This window comes from Hipposideros armiger, unplaced genomic scaffold (assembly GCF_001890085.2).
Source record: "Hipposideros armiger isolate ML-2016 unplaced genomic scaffold, ASM189008v1 scaffold_108, whole genome shotgun sequence".
Classification (NCBI taxonomy): domain Eukaryota; kingdom Metazoa; phylum Chordata; class Mammalia; order Chiroptera; family Hipposideridae; genus Hipposideros; species Hipposideros armiger.
Window position 1 is genome coordinate 1,950,550 of NW_017731458.1, and position 23,181 is coordinate 1,973,730.

The 23,181-nt window shown below is 47.3% G+C and overlaps 1 protein-coding gene across 1 annotated transcript in view; it reads right to left on the reverse strand.

Annotated features, from left to right (window-relative positions):
• The window catches only part of RAB11FIP4 (RAB11 family interacting protein 4), a 95,387-nt gene extending 78,344 nt beyond the window's left edge, over positions 1–17,043 (reverse strand). The window contains exons 1-3 of the mRNA XM_019646972.1: positions 17,020–17,043; positions 15,559–15,646; positions 13,882–13,970 (exon numbers count right to left, since the gene is read on the reverse strand). Coding sequence (XP_019502517.1) covers positions 13,882–13,970; positions 15,559–15,646; positions 17,020–17,043 — 201 coding nt within the window. The remainder of the gene's footprint in view (positions 1–13,881; positions 13,971–15,558; positions 15,647–17,019) is intronic.
• Between the last annotated feature and the right edge of the window lie 6,138 nt (positions 17,044–23,181).

Sequence of the window (23,181 nt, forward strand, 5' to 3'; positions counted from 1 at the left end):
AGTCAACAAACACTGACTGAGCACTCGATCAGGCCCAGGACCAGGCAGGGCAGAACAATCGATGAGGCTGGTCCCTGCCCCTTGGGGAGGGCAAAGTTTAGATGAAGGGAGACCTGGGAAACAACACTTCCCACCCTCCAAATTCCCACTCTTGGCCTTGAACATCATCGACCAGAACAAAAGGTGTGTTAGCCAAACTTGGATTAAGCGTTCCTTCTTCCCCTGGGTCAGTGACCTTCGGCTCACCCTTGCCTGAGTCAGCATTCAGCCCCTTCTTCACAGCTCTCTCGAGCATAGGCTGGCCTCAGCGTAAAACATTCTCTGATCTACTCCCCATGACATGCCCCACTTCACACGGGTTCTTTCTAGCTTTGTTTATTCCTCCCTATAAAGAAAACCCCTTTTGCCTAACCCTTGAGAAGCCTGAAGATCTTGTGGTCAGAGCTTTCTCCCTATTGCAGTGGTCTCTCCCCTCCTATTTCAATAATTCCTTCCCCTCCTTGGAATAACCCTTCCCAATAGCCTACACACTCGTTTTTCTTGTTGTTGACATCTGTGAAATTATTTACAATGAAAGACACGTTCACAGTTGAACTAATAAAAATAAATGCGTACAGCAAAAGGAGGTAACTGAATGGAAAGTTATTGATTCACCATTGGCGCTGTTTTCTAACTACCAAGACAAAACACGGGAAAGCAAGGGGCGATTACACTACAATTTTTATCATCTGATGAGAGAAGGATGTCATTTCATCAGGAAGGACTATTTTTTTTCTGGTGCAAAATCCTAAAAAGAACATATGGGATCCAAGTGTACGAGAAAGCTGCAAATAGGGTAAAGGTGTCCAGTAGCAATTTTAAGGAAATTGAACTATTATTGTTCAGGGTTGCCTTACGCTGAGCCAAGGGAATAACAAAAATATGTATGTTTTGCGAAGAGGTTTTTGCAAGAAGGTAAGATGAAACAGTGCTTTCTGACGTGGACCTCGGTATCAGGAATGGAAAATCTACAGGAATGTGGGTTAGTGTGTCCTCAGGACGACTTTTCCCCTATCACGATCCAGCTGAGCTCCTGCCTGTAAATTCAGGGCTGAGGTGCAGCCGCTGCCCAGGCGTCAGCTACTGTTCACCGCAGCAGATAAAGGCCCTCACACTCATCTCAGGGGTCCTTTCAGCCTAGATTAAAAATTCCCTTGAGGACAGAAAGAATGTTCCAAGTTGCAGCACAGGAAGAAGGCCAGGCTGGCCAGGTGGGAAAGGTGACCGCTCTGCAATGGGCTCTGGATGTAAAGTCCAGCCAGGTCAGAGTAGAGAAGATGCTCAGCTTCCCAGCCTCTGTGGTCAAAAGAGAGCCCTCTTTGTCCACCTAGCTACAGTGAGTACGCACGAAGCGGGGTAGGCAAGGCACTGAGGCAGGGCGTTGTTCAGTGCCCATCCTGCCCATGCGTGCTGTGTTGATCATCGAAAAGGACTGGTGACAACTACAACCAGCCTGGAACCCCCACAGAGCACACAGAGAGTTCCATCTCACGAATCAGACTTGATGCTGTGTCTTCCATCATTCTCAGCCATTTTCATTGTCCTGGTCAGGAAAGAGAGTGTAGCAATGACCAGGGTGGCAGCAGCTGTGTAGCTCTAATAAAACATCTGTGCATTCTCCCTCAGGCTCAGCAGGTATGGTTTTTATGTCCTCAGGTGAGAAGGGTCTGACACTGGAGGGGCGGAACCAATTCTTGGGAAGGCCATGAGGGGCTGAATTTCCTAGATGCGCAAGAGCAGCGGGGTCGGTATGGGTTGCAGGTGTGGAAGGAGGCCTGGGATACAGGTATCGTTTATCAGCACCTTGTTAGCAACTCTGGGGCAAAAAGGATTCAATCTATGTGATATGTTGCACAATCTATGCATTGTGATTTGAGAGATTCTAGCATTTTTTTAGGTGCTGAGTGCTTTCCAGGCCTTTTCATTTTTCATTTTTATAATAATAATAACCCTGAGAGGAAGACACCAGTTACAACCTCCATTTAGCAAGGAAAGGAAGTGAGGCACAGAGAGGTTAAGTAACTGGCTCGGGGGGCCCCATTAGTAAGTGACAGGGTCAGGATTCAAACCGGGGACCCTCAGACCCCAGAGCCCATGCTCTCCCCATGTTTAAATCAACGCTTTGCCTCTAGGGCCAGTCTGGCATGACTGTATGTGCCTACTCTTTTTTTTTTTTTTTTTAGGCACAGTTAAGCTTCTTTTTATTTTATTTTTAAAGATTATTTTTTAATTGGGGAATTGGGGGATGGGAACAGCGCTGGGGAATTGGGGGAAGGGGAACAGACAAGTTGCTGTCGTTTTGTTCTTCAGTCTAGTTGTGGAGGACGTTGCTTCACTGGCCCAAGTTGGCACCATCATTGCGCTCTTCCCGGGCGAGACACATCAGTCGCCGGCTTCTGGACGGCCGCTCACTGCGGCTGCTGGCCGCTCACGCTGGCTGCTGGCTACACATGGTAGCCCATGGCAACCCACTGCCACAGGGGCTGCAGCCTACGCCGTCGCCGGCGACTCACGGCAGACCAGCTCCAGGTTGAGCTGTTGTTCAGCATCTTAGCTGTGGAGGGCAGTGTCACTGGCCCTCATATGTGGGATCCGAACGGGGGCCCCTCTGGCGTCCCAAGTCAGTTCTTAACCATCGCGCCACTCGGCCGGCCCTGTATGTGCCTACTCTTGGAATCAAAGCTTGGAAACCCTTCAGCCTCCAGGTTTGGATGGCAGCGCCTCCCAGTTCCTAGCTGAGTCAGCCGTCCCATCCTGCATTGGGGCAGAGAGCTGGCCTGATGTCGGCAGACACAACATCCCCGATGCATCTGCCTTAATGAAAGGAGCACTGAGGGGGAAACAGAGCAATGACAGAAGCAAGCGGCTGAGTGCAATTCCTGGCAGAGAATCTGCCTTGTCTGTCACAGTAGCAGAAATGTGCAGACAGAAACCTCGCGGGCCTCACCACAGGCGGAGGTGACAGCCACTGTTAGGAACAACACTTGCTGGGGAGGGCAGGAGGAGGAAGAGAGGTGGCCATGGAAAGACCCTCTGGCTCTCTCCACATCTTCCTGTGGCATTTAAGGAGAAGGCTGGGGGCAGGACCCACAGGTCACTGAAAGCTCTGCTAACGTGGTCCCCAACCAGCAGGGCCACCGCCACCGAGGATCCTGTAGGAAATGCAATCAGGCCAATGGCCCTAGACCTATTGAATCAGAGTCTGCATTTTGGTTAAGTCCCCAAGTGATTCAAACGCACATTCAAGTTTGAGAGGCAGGGTGGGCAAGTCAGAGCAACCAGCCACCTCCCTTCCAGCTCCTTTCTCAGCTCCTGGAAGCACCCAGGCAGAGTGTGATTTTTCACAGCCTTTGCAGGGGGTGGGGGTGGCGGTGTCCCCCACCTGCTCCAAGGTGGCAGAAAGCCTACCCATCCCTCCCTGCCACAGAGTTAGCCTTCCACATTTACCCGATTATGCAACAAATATGTACCAACAGCATCTCAGTGCCAGGCACCATGCTGGGTGCTGAGGGCGAGCAGTGAAAGAGGCAGGCAAACTCCTTGACCCATGGCACTTAGTCCACTGCGGGAGACAGACGAGACACACCTCCTAGATGATTAAGATTGTGCATGCTCTAAAGGAAATGGGCGGGGTGTTGTGACAGTGACAGGAACGGGGTGTGGATGATGTGGGTGGTGAGATGAGTGGTCAGGGAAGGCTTCTCTGAGGAGGTGACATTTGTGCTGAAACTTGAAGGATGGGACGGCAGCTGTGCAAAGATTGAGAGGATGATGTGGCCACAGCCACAGAGCAAGGACCCACGTCTCCTCACTATTCACCATACACGCAGATACCCACGCAGCCCACAGCATGTTCTCAGCACCAGCAAGCACCAAGGCCTGCTGCCTCCTCCCACTTCCGGAGACAGGTGCCAAGGAGCAGACACTCTGCCCCACACAGACAAGTCCCTCCACCCTGTGGGGCTCCCCCATTGCCCGCCTCCACACCCCACTTGCTGGCTGCTTTGCAGCTGGGAAAACTGAGTGGGCACCAAGGATAGGCACTTTTAATGTGTTTGGGGGAAAAGAAACACAGAAACCCCCTCCTGGGCCCTTCCTCACCACCTCATTTTAATTTGGATTTCGATTGTACTACCACAAAGGACTAAACAATCAGTAAGGGCAAATCCAAATTGAAGGGCATTCGCTGGAGCAAATGGCTTGAATGAATAATGTCAATGTCATTCAGGGTAGAAAAAAAAAATAAGGCTGAGAATCTATTCTAGATTAATGGAGACGAAAGAGACATGACAACTAAATGTAATGTGTAATCCTGGATTCGATCCGAGACCAAAAACAAAAGCTATAAAAATATTGGAAAACTTGCATATGGAGTCAATGTTAAATTTCCCACAAATGATAACCATATTGTGGTATGTAGGAGGATATCCTGGCTCTTAGGAATGGTCAAGTATTTAAGAAGTAAGTGTCATAATGTCTGCAAAACACTTTCAAATAGACTAGCAAAAAAAAAAGTGTGTATATATACAGAGACGCACACATATGCAGAGAAAGCTAAACTAACAACATGTTAACAATTGGTGAGTCTAGGGTGCTAGATATGTGGGTATTTATTGTACTTCTCTTACAACTTTTCTGAAAATTGAAAATTATCACAGTAAAAAGTTTGAGGAAAAGTAAATTCGCTCGATCTTTGTTAAGCCAATGTCATCAACTGTCTATTCTTGCACCTTCTGTAGTGGGAGGCTGAGCCCTCTGAAAGCCCTAAACTGCGGGGCAGGGGAGGAACTCCCCAATGAGATTTCTGTCAAGACTCCGACACATGGAGCACCCCGGGCCCTGCTGACCTGAGTCCCGGGGGGCCTCTGCAGGGCCTCTCCAGAAAAGCAAAGTCATGCCTCACTGGACCCCAGGAATGCTCCATCCCTGAGCCCCTGGCAGCCAGGTTCTCCAGGGACGGACACCTCAGACCAGGGCCCTACGATGCCAAACCACTCTCCCGAGGATGCCTTTGCGAAAAAGGCAGCCACCATTTGTGAAGCACACATGCTGGGCCAGAAGCACACTTGCTGGGCCAGACATTGGGCATCTTCACCCCACCCCAGCCTCTGCATTCCATCCTTAGGAAAAGAAGTGGTAAGGTGAACTAGCCAGAATCCAGAACATGGTTTGGGTCATGGCTTCAAAGCATCACCCGAGGAGCATTAAAAAAATGCGGGTATGGGTCCGACCCATGGAGGTTCTGGGTTAACTTGTCTGGGTATCCAGAATCTTAAAAGGTAATTCTATGTGGCAAAGTTTGAGAACTCCTGGTTTAGACAATTAGCTTTCAACCCTGGGTGTGCATTAGAATTACCTGGGGAGCTTTTCAAAATAGATGAGTGGACCCCTCCCCAGACTAATTAAATTATAATCTCTGGGACGTGGAACCCAGGCATCAGGATTTTTTTAAAGCACCCTACATGATTCCAATGTGTAGCCAGATTTGAGAGCCACTAGTTTAGACTGGGCTGTTTCTGAGAACTAACATCTGTCGTGACGGGATGGGATGGGATGTGTTTTCCCATAGTTACCTATGTCAAAATTTATTGACTCATTACTGAGGGAATCAGCAGGCTGGGGTAGCTGCTTCAAAGGAGGATGGGACAGATGAAAGTATGTATAGTCGGGGCTGGCAGAGTGGCTCAATTGGTAAGAGCGTGAGCTCTGAACAACAGGGCTGCCGGTTCAATTCCCACATGCTCCAGTAAGCTGCATCCTCTACAGCTAAGATTGTGAACAACAGCTCGACCTGGAGCTGGGCTGCTGTGAGGGGCCAGCGACAGCACAGGTTGCAGTGGGGCTGCAGTGGGCTGCCGTGAGCTACCGTAAGCCGCAGTGAGCCGCTGTCCAATGGCCAGCAACCAACTGCCTCAGCAGGGAAGAGTGCAATAATCATACCAACATGGGCCAATGAAGCGGAGTCTTCCACAACTAGACCAAAGAACAAAAGGACAGCAACTTGTCTGTTTCCCTTCCCCAATTCCCCAACACTGTTCCCCTCCCCCAATTCCCCAATAAAATCTTCTCAAAAAAAGTATGTGTAGTCGATGAAGGAAAGAATGCTGAAATAAAACTGCAAAGTGAGATACAAAATTGGTTAATATCCTACAGATTAGTTAAACCACACCTTCCCCCTTCTGCTCAGCTTTAAAAAGATAGAATGTAGGGCCTGCTGAGTGGCTCAGTTGGTTAAGAGCTCACTCAAGAGTGCGAGCTCTGAGCAACAGGGTCACTGGTTCGAGTCCCGGCCCGAGCTGAGCTGCCAAAAAGTGGCAGGATGGCTCAGCTAAAAAAAAAAAAAAAAAAGACAGAATGTAAATAGCCACTCTCTAAAGTTTGCTTGAACTTTAACTCAGCGAGTCTAACCTCTAATGATATGTGTGAACTTGAGCATTAGGGTCGGGTTAGACTGTCCCCACTCAGCCCAGCCTTCTCAGGGGAGGGGTGGTCAGGGCAGGGATATGGTGGGGGCGGAGGTGGGGGTGGGGAACAGAAAGTCCAGGGCCGACCAGAGAGAAGGAACAAAGGGCTTCAACATCTGCTCTGTTTGTGCCCCAACCACCTTTGCTTTACTCAGAGTTCAGTTACCTCCCAAAGATACGATTCAAAGATGGTTTTATTCTTACAGAAACTCTGAGGCTTGGGATAAGGAAATCACTTTTTCTTTTTGGAGGAAGGGGGTTTTGGAACACAGGAAAAATACTGGGCCCATATATAATATAAGCGGAACGGATCAAGTAAGGCCTCCCTTCCGCCTCACCACACCAGTCAAGCTTGGTACCACCACCCACACCTCCACCAGCACAGCTGAGTCAGAGCTCTGTTTGTCAGAAAAAGTATTTTTAGAATTTAAAAGTGCTGCTGTCACAGTGGCTTTAGAAATGCTTGCTTTGGGATGGATGAAATTAAGCAACCATGGACTTGGACCTCTAGGCCATAAGTGCCCCCAAGCCAATTCTAGAGAGAAGCACAGAGTGGATTTTTAAAAGATGTTCTAGTAAGACTGGGGTTTGGCAAATCTTCTTCTGAATATGAGCAGAAGAGCCCATTTGGGCTCAGGCTGAAGTCTGGGTTCCCAGCAAACCCCATTTGTTTTGCCATCAGGGGACCGCTTGAGCATAACCTTACAAAGAGCTTGTGGTTCCTGTGAGGTGAAGTGAGGTGAGGTGAGGTGAGCGGGAGGGAGGGTAAGAGGGGCTGAGGGGAAAAAAAAAGGAAAATTGGATTCTTACTTCACTCTAGACATCAAAATTCATTACGTGGATCGAAGCTTTAAACATAAAAACTAAATATATAAAATAAAAATAAAATAGAATAGTTTCACAGCCTTGGGTGGGAAAACCTTTCTAAGCATTACACCAAAGGCTGAAGCTATAATGGAAAAGATTTATGAGTTGGCTATAAATTTGTTTTTTTTAATCTGCTCTCATAAAACTAAGTTAAAAATAAATGACAAGGTAGTCACACCCGAGGCACATAACGTTTTAGTAAAACGTTTGTCTTTGCCATAAGCAAGTCCTGTCCATTGTGTCTGTGCATCTAGGTTAGGTTAACACACCTTTGAAGTAAGCCCTAACCACCCTAAAGAGAGCACATAACCTCGTTAACTATCCTATACTTCAATCCCCACCTTGCTTTCTCCCACCTCCACGTAATCTTCCCGACCTTCCTCCTTAATTTCAAATGTATAAAAGAGGCTGCAAAACTGTTATTCTTCAGAGCATTTGAAATCTTGCTCCCTGTCATATGTGGTCTGTTTGGCTCAAATAAATGCTTATAAAAGTTAAAAATAAATAAATAAATATATAAATAAATAAGTAAATAAATGAATGAATAAATAAGTGACAAGCTGAAAAAAAATGTTTGTATTGTATGTGAAAAGTTAATATTTCTAGTTCTTACAAATCCATGAAAATGAACACATCCATAAAAACCAAGGTGAAGAGCGTGAACAGGCAATTCATGAAGAAAGAACTCCTAATGACCAATAAATATAATTTAAGAAGTTCAACCACATTGCAATTCAAAACAGCAATTTTAATTTTAGCTTCTCAAATTGGAAAGATTTGAGAAATCAGTAACATCCAGGGTCAAAAGGGCAGTAGGTATCTGACACAACCCTGATGGGAGAGTCATTGAGACAACTCTCCTGGAAAAGAATTTGGCAGATGTATTAGAAATTTTAAGATTTGCATCTTTTTGATAAAACAGTTTCTACCTATCAGAATTTATCCCAAAGTTTGGCAAACTTTTTCTGTAAAAGGCAAATAGTAAATACATTAAGCTCTGCGGACCGTAAAGCATTGTGGCAACCACTCAGCTCTGCCATCGTAGTGTGAAAGCAGCCATAGTCAAGAGGTGAGCAAATGAGTGGGGCTGTGTTCCAATAAAACTTTATTTACAAAAACAGGCTGCTCAATTTGGCCGATGGCAACTGTAATTTGCCAACCTCTGACTTATTCTAAAGCAATGATTAGTGCTGTGGGGAACGACTGAGCTACAAGAATGGTTATTACACTACTTCTGTTAATTGCAAATTCAGGTTAAAAAAATATAGATGCCCAATAATAAGAAACTGGTAAATAAACCTGGCTGTCTTCATGGGAGGAACTATTATGTAGCCATTTAAATTGATGCAGAAAAAGAATATGGCTACATTGTTACGTAGATTAAGCAGGTTGGAAAATAGTACAAAAATGAACTATTAGAACTAATAAGGGAGTTTAGAATGGTTGTCATGACAAGATCAACACCAAAAATGAAAACCTGTCCTATATAGTAGCCATAACCAATTAGAAAATATCACAGCAAAAAGATCCTACGCATAACAACAGAAAATCTAAACGATAGTCACCTTACAAAGAAATGGGCAGAACCTATTTGAGAAAAATCGTTAGACTTTCCTGAAGGGCATAAAGAGAGGCCAGAATAAATGAAGAGACATACTGTGTTCCTGGATGAGAGAACTCAATATTGTAAAGAAGCCAATTGCCTTCAACTGATATACAAATTTTAAACAAAATCTCTAGCAGGATTTTTAATTGAATTTGACCCCAAGAGACTATTCTGGAAGACAAAATATGTAAGAAAAAAAAATTTTTTTAAATGATGAGGGAGGCTTTCTCTATCAGATATCAAACTATAAATGCAAGAGTAACTGAAACTGTGGTTTGGGCTTAGAAGTAGGTAGACAAATAGATCCACATAACAAACCCAACTCCAGAAACAAACCCATGTTTACAAGAAAATTTAGCAAACAATAGAGGAGTGAAATTTCAAATGACTAACGAAAGAGGTTACAGAAGGAACTTGAACAGCTGGTAACATGTGGAAAATAATAATGCCAGCTATTGTCCTCACCAAAACCAAAAATATGCTCCAGGTGGATCAAAAAGCTAAGCATAAATACTTGGTCTAAAAGTATTTGAAAAAAATATATAGGAGAATATGTGTATAGCCTTGAGGTACAGATGGCACAAAATAATATACAACATGTAAATGGTATAAAAAGATTGATAATGATTACACTGGAATTTAAAAATTTTGTCTATTAAAAAATATCAAAACCAAAATGAAAATATAAGCAAAATGCATAAAGATTTACGCTTCTTATAAATCAATAAGGAAAAGACAAACAACCCAACAGAAAATGGGCAAAGACTATGAATAGGCAATTCACAAAAGAAGAACTCCAAAGGGCCAGTGAAGATAGGAAACATCTACTTCACTAGTAAACAGCAACACAAATGAAAGTGAGAATGAGCTTCTCTCCATCGTATTGTTGAGATTGGAGAAAGGAGGGGAGAAGAGTGAAGGGAAGACTTGCAGGTAGATGGAGAACTTCCAGGGTTGGCGAAGGGGTGAGGAATTGGGCATTCTCATATATGATTGGATGATATAATTGGTACCATCTTTTTGGAAGAAAAACTTGGCCACATCTATTAAAATAATATTTCAAAAATCTGCATACCCTTCAATACAACAAATCCATGTCTAGGTTTCTACTCCTAGAAATACTTAGAGCAAGGGTCTATGGAGCATGGATAAGTATGTTCACTGTGTTTGCTGTGCTGGGTGTGAGGAGGCAAGCTCAGCTTGAGCCCTGCTACCACGAGGCGAAACGGTGTCACTGTACAGGGAACAGGGAGCCATCCTGGAGGGTGAGGTTAAGACAATGACAGAGGGCACAGGGACCCACAGAAGCTCAGTGTAGGTCCTCCTCCAGGCTGGAGGGCAAGCTGGGGCACAGGGAACCAGGGGAGGCTTCCTGGAGGGGGAGTGCCTATGGAAGTCTTAAGTGATGAGCAGAACTTAGGCCCGGGACAGTGGATGGAGGACATCAAGGAGAAAGACAACTTGTACAAAGTCTTGCAGGAGCAAGATGGGCGTCACCAATCCTGGGATGTGAGATGTACTGTGCTGAGAGATGAGGCTGGAGAAGTGGGTAGGAGCTCTCAGTGGATTTTACCCCATTGGTGATGGGGACCCACAGAAAGGGGCTGAGACACAATCGGAGCAGCTCCTTAGGAAGATCCTGAGGCAACTGTGGAATGTGGGTCTGGAGAGAGAAAGGCTGGGGACCATGAAGAGAGCCAGTAGGTGGCAGTGAGAGAAGGACAAAGAGGGTGAGTGGGGACCAGAGGACTAAAGGCCAGCTGGATGTGAGGGCATCAAGGATAGCTTTCTGGCTTGGGGGTTGGATGGATGGTGACACCCTTTGCTGAGATGGCTGTTACACAGGAACAGGTGGCTTGATGCCCTATTTGTTTTATGGTGTTCCCTAATAATCAGCCCATGGGGGAGAATTACGAAGGGCCCAGGGTCTTATAGCACTTGTGGGGTTAGGTTTCACCTCACCAACCCCTAGCCTTTGAAGCCTCGGGGTGCTCTCCACGCCTGCCCATGCCCCCACCCTTCACCATATGGATGAGGGGGCTGTGAAAAAAGGGAGCACAGTGGGCAGCTGCTGAGCAAACCAGCCTCAAGAGGGACTCCCAGGTACTTCCTGAGACCTCAGCTTTGAACACCCTCTGTGGACACTGGAGACACGCAGCATTCCCTCTGGCCAAACTCAAATTCCCTGCATTGGGAAACCCGCCCAAACGTTGGGTTTATTAAGCTTTCAACGAGGTTTTTTTTTTGTGCCAGGGTACCACAGGATCTGAGGACACAGGCAGGGTGACATCCAGTACGTTCAAGAACTGGTGCATCGCAGGTGCCACCTGCCCCAGATCAACTTGCATTGGTCTGCAAGTCTGGAAAGCAGGCTGAGAGCCCCTGCTGTGACAGTCCAATGGCAGGGGTTCATGAGGTCTGGGAAAGGGGTGAGCAGGGCGGGGTGCCCTTAGATGCCAGGTGTGCAACTGTTTACCACGAGCCAACCCCAAAGCATTACGCTATTTTAACTATGACCCTCATCAGTGGTAATGTCAGAGGTCTTCATCCCACCCGAGGGCAGGAAGGAAAGGGGGGCTTGCTGATGTTGTCCCATCATGTGTCATCCCTGCACAGTCCCCAAGCCACTCCTCGCATTTCATCCCCTAGCAGCTCCTGGGAAGCCCGGAGTGATCCAGGCTCTCATCAGTCTTAAGCTGACCCCTAGGGGACAGCTGGGACACAGCAGGGCACTGAGGGCCAGACCTATAGGATTAGGACCTGTCCCCAGGCTGGCCCCCTCAATGTCCCCGACCTGAGGAGCTGTGGTCTTGCCCATCCTGGTCTTCAGCCAAATGGAACCCAGAGCTGAACATTACAGGAACCTGAGGCTGTAAGGGGACTCATTTCCGTCACAGGGCCGGAGGCCTCTAGCCCTTCACAACCCATCACCACAGGAGCCCAGTGGCCTAGTGGGCTGACCTCTGAACTCTCCCCCCATTTCCCCGCCAGCTCATGGGAGCCCATGGTGAGAATCAGAGTTCAGGTCAACCAAGCTACACCACCAGGCACTCACCAACAAGGCTATTCACTGTGTCCGGCGATCAGTCACCATCTTGCTTGATGCCACCTGTAAAGGCCAGAACTACGTGGAGGGCAGAAGAGAGTTCACCCAAGAGCATATGCTCCTAACAATAAGGTTGCCGGTTCAACTTCCGCATGGGATGATGGGCTACACCCACCCGCAACTAAGATTGAACACAACACCTTAAGCTGAGCTGCCTTGAGCTGCTGACGGGCGGTCAGATGGCTAAGTGGTTAGAGCGTGCGCTCTTAGCAACAAGGTTTCTGTTCAACTCCTGCATGGGATGGTGGCTATGCCCACCCGCAACTAAGATTGAACACGGCACCTTGAGCTGAGAGGCCACGATCCACTGACAGGTGGCCGGATGGCGACTAGACTTGCAGCTGAGCTAGCTGCACCCTCCACAACTAAGACTGAAGGACAACTTGGCTGTTCCCCTTCCCCAATGCCCAACACTGTTCCCCTTCCTCAATTCCCCAATACAATCTTCAAAAAAAAAAAATCTCTTGAACAGTGAGATTCAGAGAGCTTCCAGGCTGATGAGCACACGGCTGTGCCGGGAAGGCAGTGTGCCTGGAGAGAGCATGGACTCTCTGTACCCACCCCCCATACCTGGTCCTGTGCATCCTTCCCATTGGCTGTTCCGTTCTGTCCTTTATTATCAACCAATCATCATAACGAGGAAGAGTGAAGAAATAAAATGGAGTCATTATAGTCCAGCTGCTAGATTACTAAAATCAGTATATCGAGGCATGAGAAAATTATTCTATTCTTGTTCTAACTAAGCCTGGGAACTTGAACTTTTGAACTTTCCAGTCCTGCATCAATGCCTAGATATACAGCCTAGGCATATATAAACCTCCAGATACCCTCTAGTTGCCCCCTGAAGGACTAAGGAAAGAATGTTCACATATCCAGACCACCAGACATCGACAGGATTGCCATCTCCGACCAAGCCAGAGGCTCAGAATGAAGGGCGGATTCTTCTCAAGAATGAAATTTTTTACTGTAAGAACTATCAGCTTTTCTTTCTTCCTTGGAACACTTCTAGGTACTGCCTAGTTGTGCTTCCAGTTTGCAAACCCTAAGACCCTTGAATAAATCTTTTCATTTATTTCTAGCCAACGCCTCCAGATGCTTTTTGAGTTCATTTGGCTGGACGTATAGCATTTTCCTGAGTTCTGTGAGTTGTTCTAGTGAATTATTGAACTTGAGCAGGGTCATGGGAACTCCCACATTTGCAGTCAACCAGCAGAGGTACAGGGAGCATGAGCACCCCATTTATGGCTGCCCCCCCAAGTGGGGCAACCTTGTGGGACTGAGTCCTTGATCCTGGGTCTGTACAAACTCTGGGTAGTTGGTGTCAGAATTGAACTGAGTTGCTGGACACCTACTTGGTGTCAGAGAACTGGGGAGCTGGTGGTTGTTGTTTAGAAAAAAAAACAAACAAAACCCACACACAAGGACCTGTCAGCTCAGCGGGGTATGGCACAGGAGAAAAGAAAAATATTGTCGTCTTGCCTGCTGTTGACCCTGAACCTGTCACTTTCCCTCTCTGGGCTCAGTTTCTGCTTGGTACCACAGAGGGAGAGTAAAGGTGCTCTGTGAGGACTCCCCCAGGCCCTACATGCTCTGCTGTGGCTCTTCCCAAGGGGCTTCATTGCCCTGGTTCCAAAAATGATTTCTTGACTTTGAAGCCAAAGGGTCCTCAGAGGAGGCTCGAGGGCTCCTAGATGCCAAAAAACATGAAGCCAAGGCAAGAAGATCAAGAAGAAGGCGGGCCGCAGGAGGCGCCACCGTGCCTCCTGAGCGAGGAGGGGCCTGCGAGCGCTCTCTCCTACCTGCTCCACACAGTCTGGGATCTCCAGTGCGCAGGGCAGCGTCCCTGCGCTCTCCACGGACAGCACGTCCTTCAGCAGCTCCTCACACCCTGTGGATGGACAGACGGACAGTGGAGAATCAGAGCCTCAGCCTGGCATGGGAGCTTTGCTTCTGGTTAACAGGTCTTGGGTGGGAAGGGCTGTATAGGAAGGTAGGTGGCCTGAGTTTCCAGGAGGCCCGCTGATCATTCAAAGGCAGAGATGGAACACCCAGGCTGTACAGAAGCCGGTCCAGGGCTCTGCGGAGGGTGTTGAGACAGGTCCTTGCTCTCCAGATGTCTTTCCACTGAGACTAACCCCAACAGGGAACACACAGAAAAGAGACTCCCAGATGTGGAGGGCAGGTTGGGGGCGAAAGGAATCAAGGAGGCCTTCCTGGAGGAAGGGATGTAAGACAATACTCCCTACCTGGCTGGCAAGGACTCCAAATGTATATATTACCCTGAAGCTGAGGCCCTCTGCAGCCCTGCAAACTCCAGAACCTGGGATAGGGTCACCTTCAGGATGGCTCCACCTCCTGCTAACTCAATTACACTTCCTCCTCGTTCCCAGCCAAATGCCCCCAAATCATATGGGACAGAGGAGGTTAAAACCTGCAAAGCACCTAGCATGAGCACATAACAGGTGCAGTTAGTGGTGGCCCTATAGAGTCAACTCCATTCACAAACATTTATCGGGGACCTGCTGTGTGCAGTGCCCCCAACCTCTCAGCTCATCTCCCTCTGCCCCTCACCTCTATGGCAGTAATTCCTGCTTCCTTCTCACCTGCCAAGATCTTGGGGTACCCCACAGAGAAGGATTCATCCTGATCTGATTCATCCTGTCCACACAGACAGGGAACCGGGAACTGTGGCTTCCTTCACAAGTAACAGGAAGGCCTCAGGACTCCTGGGAGTAAACTGTGCTCTCTCGGCAGCCAGGGGGGCCGCCTTCGCAAGCCACCTGCGGGCGACCTGCACTCCTTCCTCCAAACAAACAGTTGGTAGTAAGAGTGGCCATATTCTGACACCATATTCCCGGGGGCTCTCACAACTGCCTTTGAACTGGGGAAAAAAGAGGAGGATTTTATATTGCCTTCTTAAAGGGGAGGTGCGAGGAGGAAAGGAAGGAATTGGGGGGAGTTGAGAGAAGGAGAGGGAGTAGGAAACAAACGAAGGCAACTTAGAAGGGAGGAAGGGAGACAGGGTGATTAGCTCTGTCCAGTTTTGCCCAGAATTCTCCTGGTTTTAAAACTGCAAGTCCCATGTCCTAGGAGACTCCTCAGGAGCTTGGTCAGCTAGACGGAGATGACCTCCTTTGGGACAGGGAGGGGAAGAGAGAGAAAAGGGAAGCAAAGAGGGGGCCCTATCCCCAAGGGGACAGGCAATGGGAAGGGAAAAAATGGCTGTCTGGCCATTCGGTCATGCCTGGCACCGGGTGTGGGACTCCGTGGCAGAGGATCAGAGACAGCCCTCCCACGCCAGGAGCACAAGACCCTACCCCTCAGCCCCAATGGGGATACAGCCACTTCTGGAACCTATTCTGGACTCTGGGGACCCCTGTGGGGAGGAATCTGAGCTGAAATCCAAGTCATGCCTGCCTCTGCAGCTGGACAGGATCCTGAGAGCCCCTAGGACCTCCTCCCCCAGAAGACCTCACCTTTCATGGCGAACACCCCCCGGCAAAAGTCCTTGAAGTTGATTCTCCCCAGGTCATTGGGATCCAAATATTTCACAAGTTTTTCCACCTGTGGAAAGAAAGAAGTGACAAGTATGAGCTCCCCAGAAATGCCCCCGCAGGGTTTACAGGAAGGCTGGCCAGGAGGCTGGGATGGACAGAGGGCTCAGCTGAGCCAAGGTGATACCTGCAGTCCCCTCCTAGCCCTCTTCCCCGCAACCTGGGGTCAGCACCAGCCCCAGAGAGTGGGGGGCCATTGTATTCTCTGAGGTCGACAGAGAACACGAGTGAGGAAAAACAACACCAACACTACAGTGTTCAGAAAACTATTTGTTTGGGCCAATCATCCTTTTCTAGTCCTTTCCACAAAGACTGGCACATGGAAAGCACTCTGATTTTTTTAACTTAATGGTTTCTTTCACACAAAAACAATACAAACTCACTGCAGAAACTCAAGAAAAAAAATGAATCAAAACTTTGCCATTTCCCATCACTTTTCTTTTGAACACATAGTTTTTGTAATTTTTATTTTTTTAAAGATTTTTATTGGGGAATTGGGGAAGGGGAACAGTGTTGGGGAACTGGGGAAGGGGAACAGCCAAGTTGTTATCCTTCAGTCTTAGTTGTGGAGGGCGTAGCTAGCTCGGCTGCAAGTCCAGTTGCCATCCGGCTGCCCAACGGCAGCTCGCGGCGCTCAGCTCAAGGTGCCGTGTTCAATCTTAGTTGAAGGTGGGCGTAGCCCATCATCCCATGCGGGAGTCAAACTGGAAACCTTATTGCTAAGCGCACATGCTCTAACCACTGAGCCATCCACCTGCCGGTTGGCAGCTCACTGCCGCTCAGCTCAAGGTGCTGTGTTCAATGTGGGAGTCGAACTGGCAACCTTATTGTTAGAAGCACATGCTCTCACCAGCTGAGCCATCCTATTGGCAGCTCAGTGGCAGCTCAGCTCGGGCGCAGCTCACTGGCCCATGTGGGAATCGAACTGGTGACCCTGTTGCTCAGAGCTTGTGCCCTTAACCAACCGAGCCACTTGGCCGGCCCACAACACATAGTTTTAACTTTTGTGTGTGTGTGTAGTTTGTACTTTGTAGTTCTGAGAGAACTTTTGTCAAATTCCCCTTTGTCCACAAGGAGGAAATAATTATGTCAGCATCATTAGGACTGCTCCCTCTCGCTCACACCCAATCCATACACAAATGCTGTATCCCAAAGCTACCTTTCTTTCCACATCACCCCTGGGATCCCACCTGGTCATAGCCATCATCATCCCTCTCCCTGACTATCCTAATTCATCTACCTTCTTCCACTTTCAGACCCCTCCAATTCATCCTCCACTTCAATTGGATCATGTCACCTACTCCCCTTCTTAAAATCTTCCAGTGACTGTCCACTACACTTAGGATAAAATTCAACTCTGTAACATGGCCTACAAGGCTTTACCTGATCTGGCCTCTCCAGCCCCATTTCCATCTCCTCCCTCTCTTTCTGTCACTTACTGAATTCCAGCCACACTGGCCTTGACTCAACTCTTCAAACAAACCAAATTCTTTTCTGCCTCAGGGCCTTCGCACATGCTGTTCTCTATATTTCAAATGTTTATCCTCCTCATTCATCATCTGACATCTATTCATCCTTCAGGTCTTCATTTGACCTCTATTAAATATTTCTCCCCCAGACAAGCCTGTCCTGACCATTCCCATCTAATTAGGGCCCATCCTGCTGTTATCCTGCCACGTAGCACCCTATACCTTCCCTTCAAACAATTTGTTGCAATGTGTAATTATGTATTTATGTGGTAATTTCATTAATTTGTATCTTCTCCTCTAGAAAATAAGCTCCCTGAGGACAAGGATCGTATCTGTTTTAATCACTACTGTATACCTAGTAGCTCACATCATGACTGGCACATTGTAGAAGCTTCAGAAATATTTGTTGAATAAATGATTATAAATGGTTCTCCAAAACATCAAAGTTCTTCAGGCTTTTTATAACAGTTGCCAATATGTTCTCTGTAATGGTGTCTTAATTAAGTCTTTAATTAGAGCAACTGACTTCAAACTTGTGAACTCTGGGTATGTTTTCCTAGTTTTTGGCAATGGTCAATTTTGTCTGAATTCTCTTTTGTAATTAATTGGAGCTATTTTTTCCCCCTACGTTTTCCAGGACCTGAAATTCAATTTCTTGATATCTTTTCCAGAAGTCCACTTCTAAAGCAGCCTGTAACTTCATGGCAGCCCGTCCACAGTACACACACAAGCATTCATTCATTCACTCATTTATTCCACAAGCAAAGACTGGGCACTCTGCTGGGGGCTGCTGGCTCTCCACAGACATGGTCACACAGATACACACGTGCACACACACTCATCCTCAGGTACTTGCCCTCCCCACCCCCATAACCACCATCAGTACCTACAGCTCTCTCCCAGACTCCTTTTGGGCTAGGTTGCAGGTGACGGATATGAAAGCATTTGGGAAACTGTAGAGCACAGCCTGTGGGAAAGGGATTCCGTCACTGTTGTTCTTGTTAGTATTGTCATGACAGACGCCCGCCAGCCCACGCCCACTCCCCCACCACACACTCTGAAGCTGGAGGCATGTTGGGGGATTCATCTATTTGTAAGGACCATGTTTCCTGCATGCCTACAGGACACTTCCAGTGTGGCAGTTACAGCAGGGGTCTAAAGCCCTGGTCACTGCCAGTGGCCTGGCATTATGGGGATGTGCCCGGTGGGCTCTGGAAGATGAGCAGTGAGCAAGGGCACGCCTGACACAAGCATCTCTCCTCCCTGCCTGAGCTGGTGGCCCTCTAGTCCACTTGGGTGTGAGTCCGGGGTTGAGGGATGACTGCCCCCCTGAAGCTGGTACCTAGCAGGCTCTCTGGAAATGCCTGAGGAATTCCTTCCAGTGAAGCAGGGACATAGCTTTCTGCCAGCTCCCTCCACAGCAGGCAGCAGGAATATCCTCAGCATTGCAGCTGCCCTCCTCCGCCACCCCCCCCTCGCCCCCAAGCCAAGGCAGCCTCTGACACTGCGTGAAGTGGCTTGGCTTCTGAGAATAGCAATGCTCAGGTGCCACCTGCAGGGCTTTTGGGAACCCACCCACCACCCCAGCTGTGCCCCGCCTCCTCTCCTCCTGAGTTCTCATTACTGGCATTGTAGGAAGTCTATGAATACAGAGATGAGCTGGGGCACCCGGTACCGCTCTCCCAGCCTCCTGGCCCTTGCTCAGTCCTACAGTCCTCTCCAAGGTCATAATTATCTCTGAGGCAAGTCAAGGGCAGAAGCACCGCGTGCTGAAAAGCTGATGAGGAACTCCAACCTCACATCCACCTAAGAGGCAGCAGCCTGTGGATTTGGGGCTGTAATCCATGGAGTTTGGGACTCCCTGGGGTTGGGAGACACTTGTGGGGCCAGACTGTCTATCCCCCTCAGCCAGTCTGAGGGGAGCAGGTATTTGATGACAACAGATAGATGGGGTTCTGAAGGCCACTGCAAATACCCTGAGCTGTGGCCCAGGAGATTCTCACAGGGCTCTCCAAAGAGCTGAGGTCCCCGAAAGTAGTGGATAGGAAAGTGCTGTGTCAACTGCTGAACAGCCCTTCAGAAAACAGGCAGGATCATTGTAGAATTATTATAACAATAAGTACCAATTCTATCAACAAATACCATCACGGTAGGCTCAATGATTTTTTAAAATAAACAATAGCATAGCTTACATGGGGAAGAATTAAAATCCTTGCTGGGTTCATGGAGGGCTTGCCACAGGTTATATGGTACAGTGCTAAACTCTGGCTATAGTTATTCTCATCTAATCCTCACAACCACCTTAATAGTAGCTACTATTAGTCTCCCATTTTATAATTGAGGAGACTGAGGCTCAGAGAGGTTAGACATTTAGGGAGCCACCCTAGGGGTAACTGCCTTGACCCTTGCACTTGACAGCTTTCTTGCAGTGGCGGGCTCTTACCGGGTGTCTGCAGCACAGGGTAGTTTCAATCCCCTACCCGCTATGTATCAAAGGAGTTTGATCTCCTGTGGCTGGAACCCCTCACCATAATCACCAAGAGTCTCAGCCTTCCTGGACACTAGACCACCTTTTGCCAATGCACTCGGAGGATGCATTCAGCTGACCTAGCCCTTCATTTTATAGACAGGGAGGCCAAGTCCCAGGGAGAGGTGGGCTTGCTCAAGGTCACAGAGTGAGTTCAGCAAATAACCACCCACACATGGTCTTCATGGTGAGCTGGGGCCACAGGTGCTGGGGCCCACCCGGTGGTGCATATACCCTTCGTGGCTGGCCACCCTGGGGTCTGTGCTCGGTTCCCAGGCCAGAAGCGATGGGCACGCTGGGCCTGGCAGGGACTGCACGAGCAGCTGTTGTCGCTGAGGCACACAGCTGGGCCGCGGAGCTGGCTGCCAGGGAAACTGGTTGTTTCACTGGCAGTAAAATATTGCTGTTTCCTTTTTTGGGGCCGCTCAATTACCAGGCTTCCCCTTCTATTTCTGTTGCCTTTCTTTTTAGGCTGACTTTCCCCCCACTCATTCCCCGGGGTCACATCTTTTCTAGCTCAGGCCAGACAGTGTTCAGAGTTGCATTGCTGCCATTCTCTGCTTGATCACCAGCCAGATCCTCCCGGAACCTGTGCCCAGACACCCACGCCTCCCCAATTCCAAGATCTGCAAGCCAGATGGAGTCAAACAAGCCATTTGCCTCTCTGAGGTCTCAGCTGCCTTATCTGAACAAGGGAGATAAACTGGCTCGGTCCGCAGGTAAAGTGCCTAAGAAATATTAGGCGTTATATTTATTATTGGGCAAGCAAATACTTTATACTCTTCCTTTGCCTGTTCTAAGCACTCTCTACATATGGATTCACTGAACACTCACAGCCACTTCGGAAGCAGATATGATTTTTATTCCCATGGTACAGATGAGGAAACTGAGGTGCAGAAAGGCTAAACCGTTCAGGGTTCAAGTCCCACAACTAGTAAGAGGCAGAGTGGGAATTTCAACACAGGCAGCCTGGCTCCACAGCTCATGCACCTTACCAATAATTATTATTATTTCTCCTAATGTAAGTATAACTGCTGTTATTATTATCACAAGTCTGGGGGCTTGCTCTGACCAGAGAAAGAATAAATTTGTATTTTGCTCTCTTTTCACCTAGAAAAACTGGCATGGGTACTGAGAGCCTTTGGTTAAGAATTTGAATACAATAAGTCTTCACTTAACGTTGTCAATAGGATTTGAGACTTTAAGCTAAATGATGTATAAAATGAAACCAATTTTACCATAAACTAATTGATATTAACAAGAGTTAAGTTCCCACGGCATCTTATCAATTCTATAACAAAATGATATTGAAGGGCAGCTGGTTGGCTCAGTTGGTGAGGATGCAGGCTTATAACAACAAGGTTACCGGTTCAATTCCCTACACGGGCCACAGAGCTGTACCCTCCACAAGTAGATTGAAACAACTACTTGACTTGGAGCTGATGGGTCCTGGAAAAACATACTGCTCCCCAATAAAATTAAAAACAAAAAGACATTGAACGAAGCTATGTTCAAGCAAGGACCTGCTGTATTTAAAGGAAAAGGTGTAATTTAAAATGTGTTGTTAAAACAGAGGTCTCCAACTAGCATCCCAAATGCAGCTTGTGGACAATCTTACAATTCTAGGTTAAGATGGAGTCAGTACACGACATTTATCTCTTCCATCAATTATAAATAAAAATCTCTAGACAGAATACATAAAGCAACTAGTCTACTAGCTGAAGCTGGGGCTTACTTTACGTGTCTGAGATACATCAGTGAACAAAGAGACCACAATCCCAGCTGTAATGGAGCTTACATTCTAGGTAGGGAGGAGACAGAAAATAAATAATACACCATAACAAGTATATGCTGTAGTATTTTAGAAGATAGTGGACAAAACACAGCAGGAGGGGAGGGCTTTGGGTGGTTGCAGAGCTGGTTATAGAGAATAGTATGTTGAGAGCGGGCCTAATTGAGAAGATACCATTTGAACTAAGACTTAAAGGTGAGCTATTTGGACACAAAGGGAGTGTTGTACAGAAAGGAAGTAGGCAGAGCAAAGGCCCTAAGATACGGACTCTGAGGAGTAAAGCGCAACAGACAAATTAGGAGGAAAATTAACTTGAAATTAAAAAAACAAAAACAAAAACAAAATAAACAAAAATCTTGAAGGAAGATGAATATGGTGGTAGCAAGTCTCCTGATCTATTTCTTTCTCACCTATTTTCCACCCTAGACTCAGGTAGCCCAAATCCCAGAACTACACAGCAGGTGTAAACAGAAAAAGCTCCAAAGGAAACTATATTTTTTATGACAGGCCAGGGGAGGGGGCCCTTTTAGGACAGAGAGGCTGGAAGAAATGTCATTTAGTTTTGTTTTAATCCCTCTCCCAGCTCTACACCAAGGCAAGCCCCCATCCCAAAGCTGGGTGGTGGCAGCAGCAGCAACAGCAGCAGTCAGGCAGGCATCTAAGACTCCCAGAGAGGTAAAATCTTTCTCTGTGGGAAGAGAAACTAGGAAAAGTGGTCCCTGGGGTCAAAGTGTGTGAAGGGGGAGTGGAAATTCCAGTTATTCATTTCTCTCTGTTTCTTCTTACCACTCCATCCTGTGGGTGAATCAGTTATGGGAAGGGTAAAACAGCATGAGGAGGCAAAAATCTCAGATTTCTAACCAAAAGACCAAGCAAAGGGATCCCTGGGAGCTGGAGGGGGGCAGGAGGGTGGGGGAGTCAAAGAGAGGAGTGAGTGAGCTCAAGACGAGGATCCCATAAAGTTGTGTTTAAGTTCTGGGCCCACTCCTAAGCTGCACATACATGGAACCAAGCCAAACAGCACACCAAAGGCTTTGAGAACTGAACTACAGTGTAGACAGTGAACAGACTGGCCCCTGGGGAGTGCACACTTGAAGTGGATCCAAATCGTGCTTCAAAGGCTTTGAAACTGAACTGACATTGGAACTACAGCTCAGAGGGCAGGCTGAGATCTGAGGCTTCAACCTAACTGGGTTGGTTTCCTGATTAAAATATCAAATGAAACATTGATGTACTTTAGAAGATTTTAACAGGACCCAGAGTCTCAGAATATTAATATTCAAGACGTTCAAGTCACAATCCAAAATTACTTAACATACAAAGAAACAGGAAAAGCTCAACAGTGCATAAGGGAAGAGACAATCAACAAATATCAACCCCAAGATGACCCAGATGTTATCATTAGTAGACAAAGACTTTAAAGCAGTTATCGTAACCATGCTTCATGAAGTAAGGGAGAACACTCTAGAAACAAACAGAAATATAGAAATTCTCAGAAAAAAGAAATAGACACTATAAAAGAGAACTAAATGGAAATTGTAGAAAGGAAAATGATACAAAAAAACTGAAATGAAAAATTCACTGGGTGGAATAACAGAATGGAGATGACAGAAAAAAACAGTTAGTGAACTTGAAGAGAGAACAAGAGAAATTATCTAATCTGAACAAGAAAGATTACCAGAGATTAAGAGGAACATTACATAAAAGGGTCAACTCACTAAGATGACATAACCATCCTAAATGTGCATGTAGCTAAC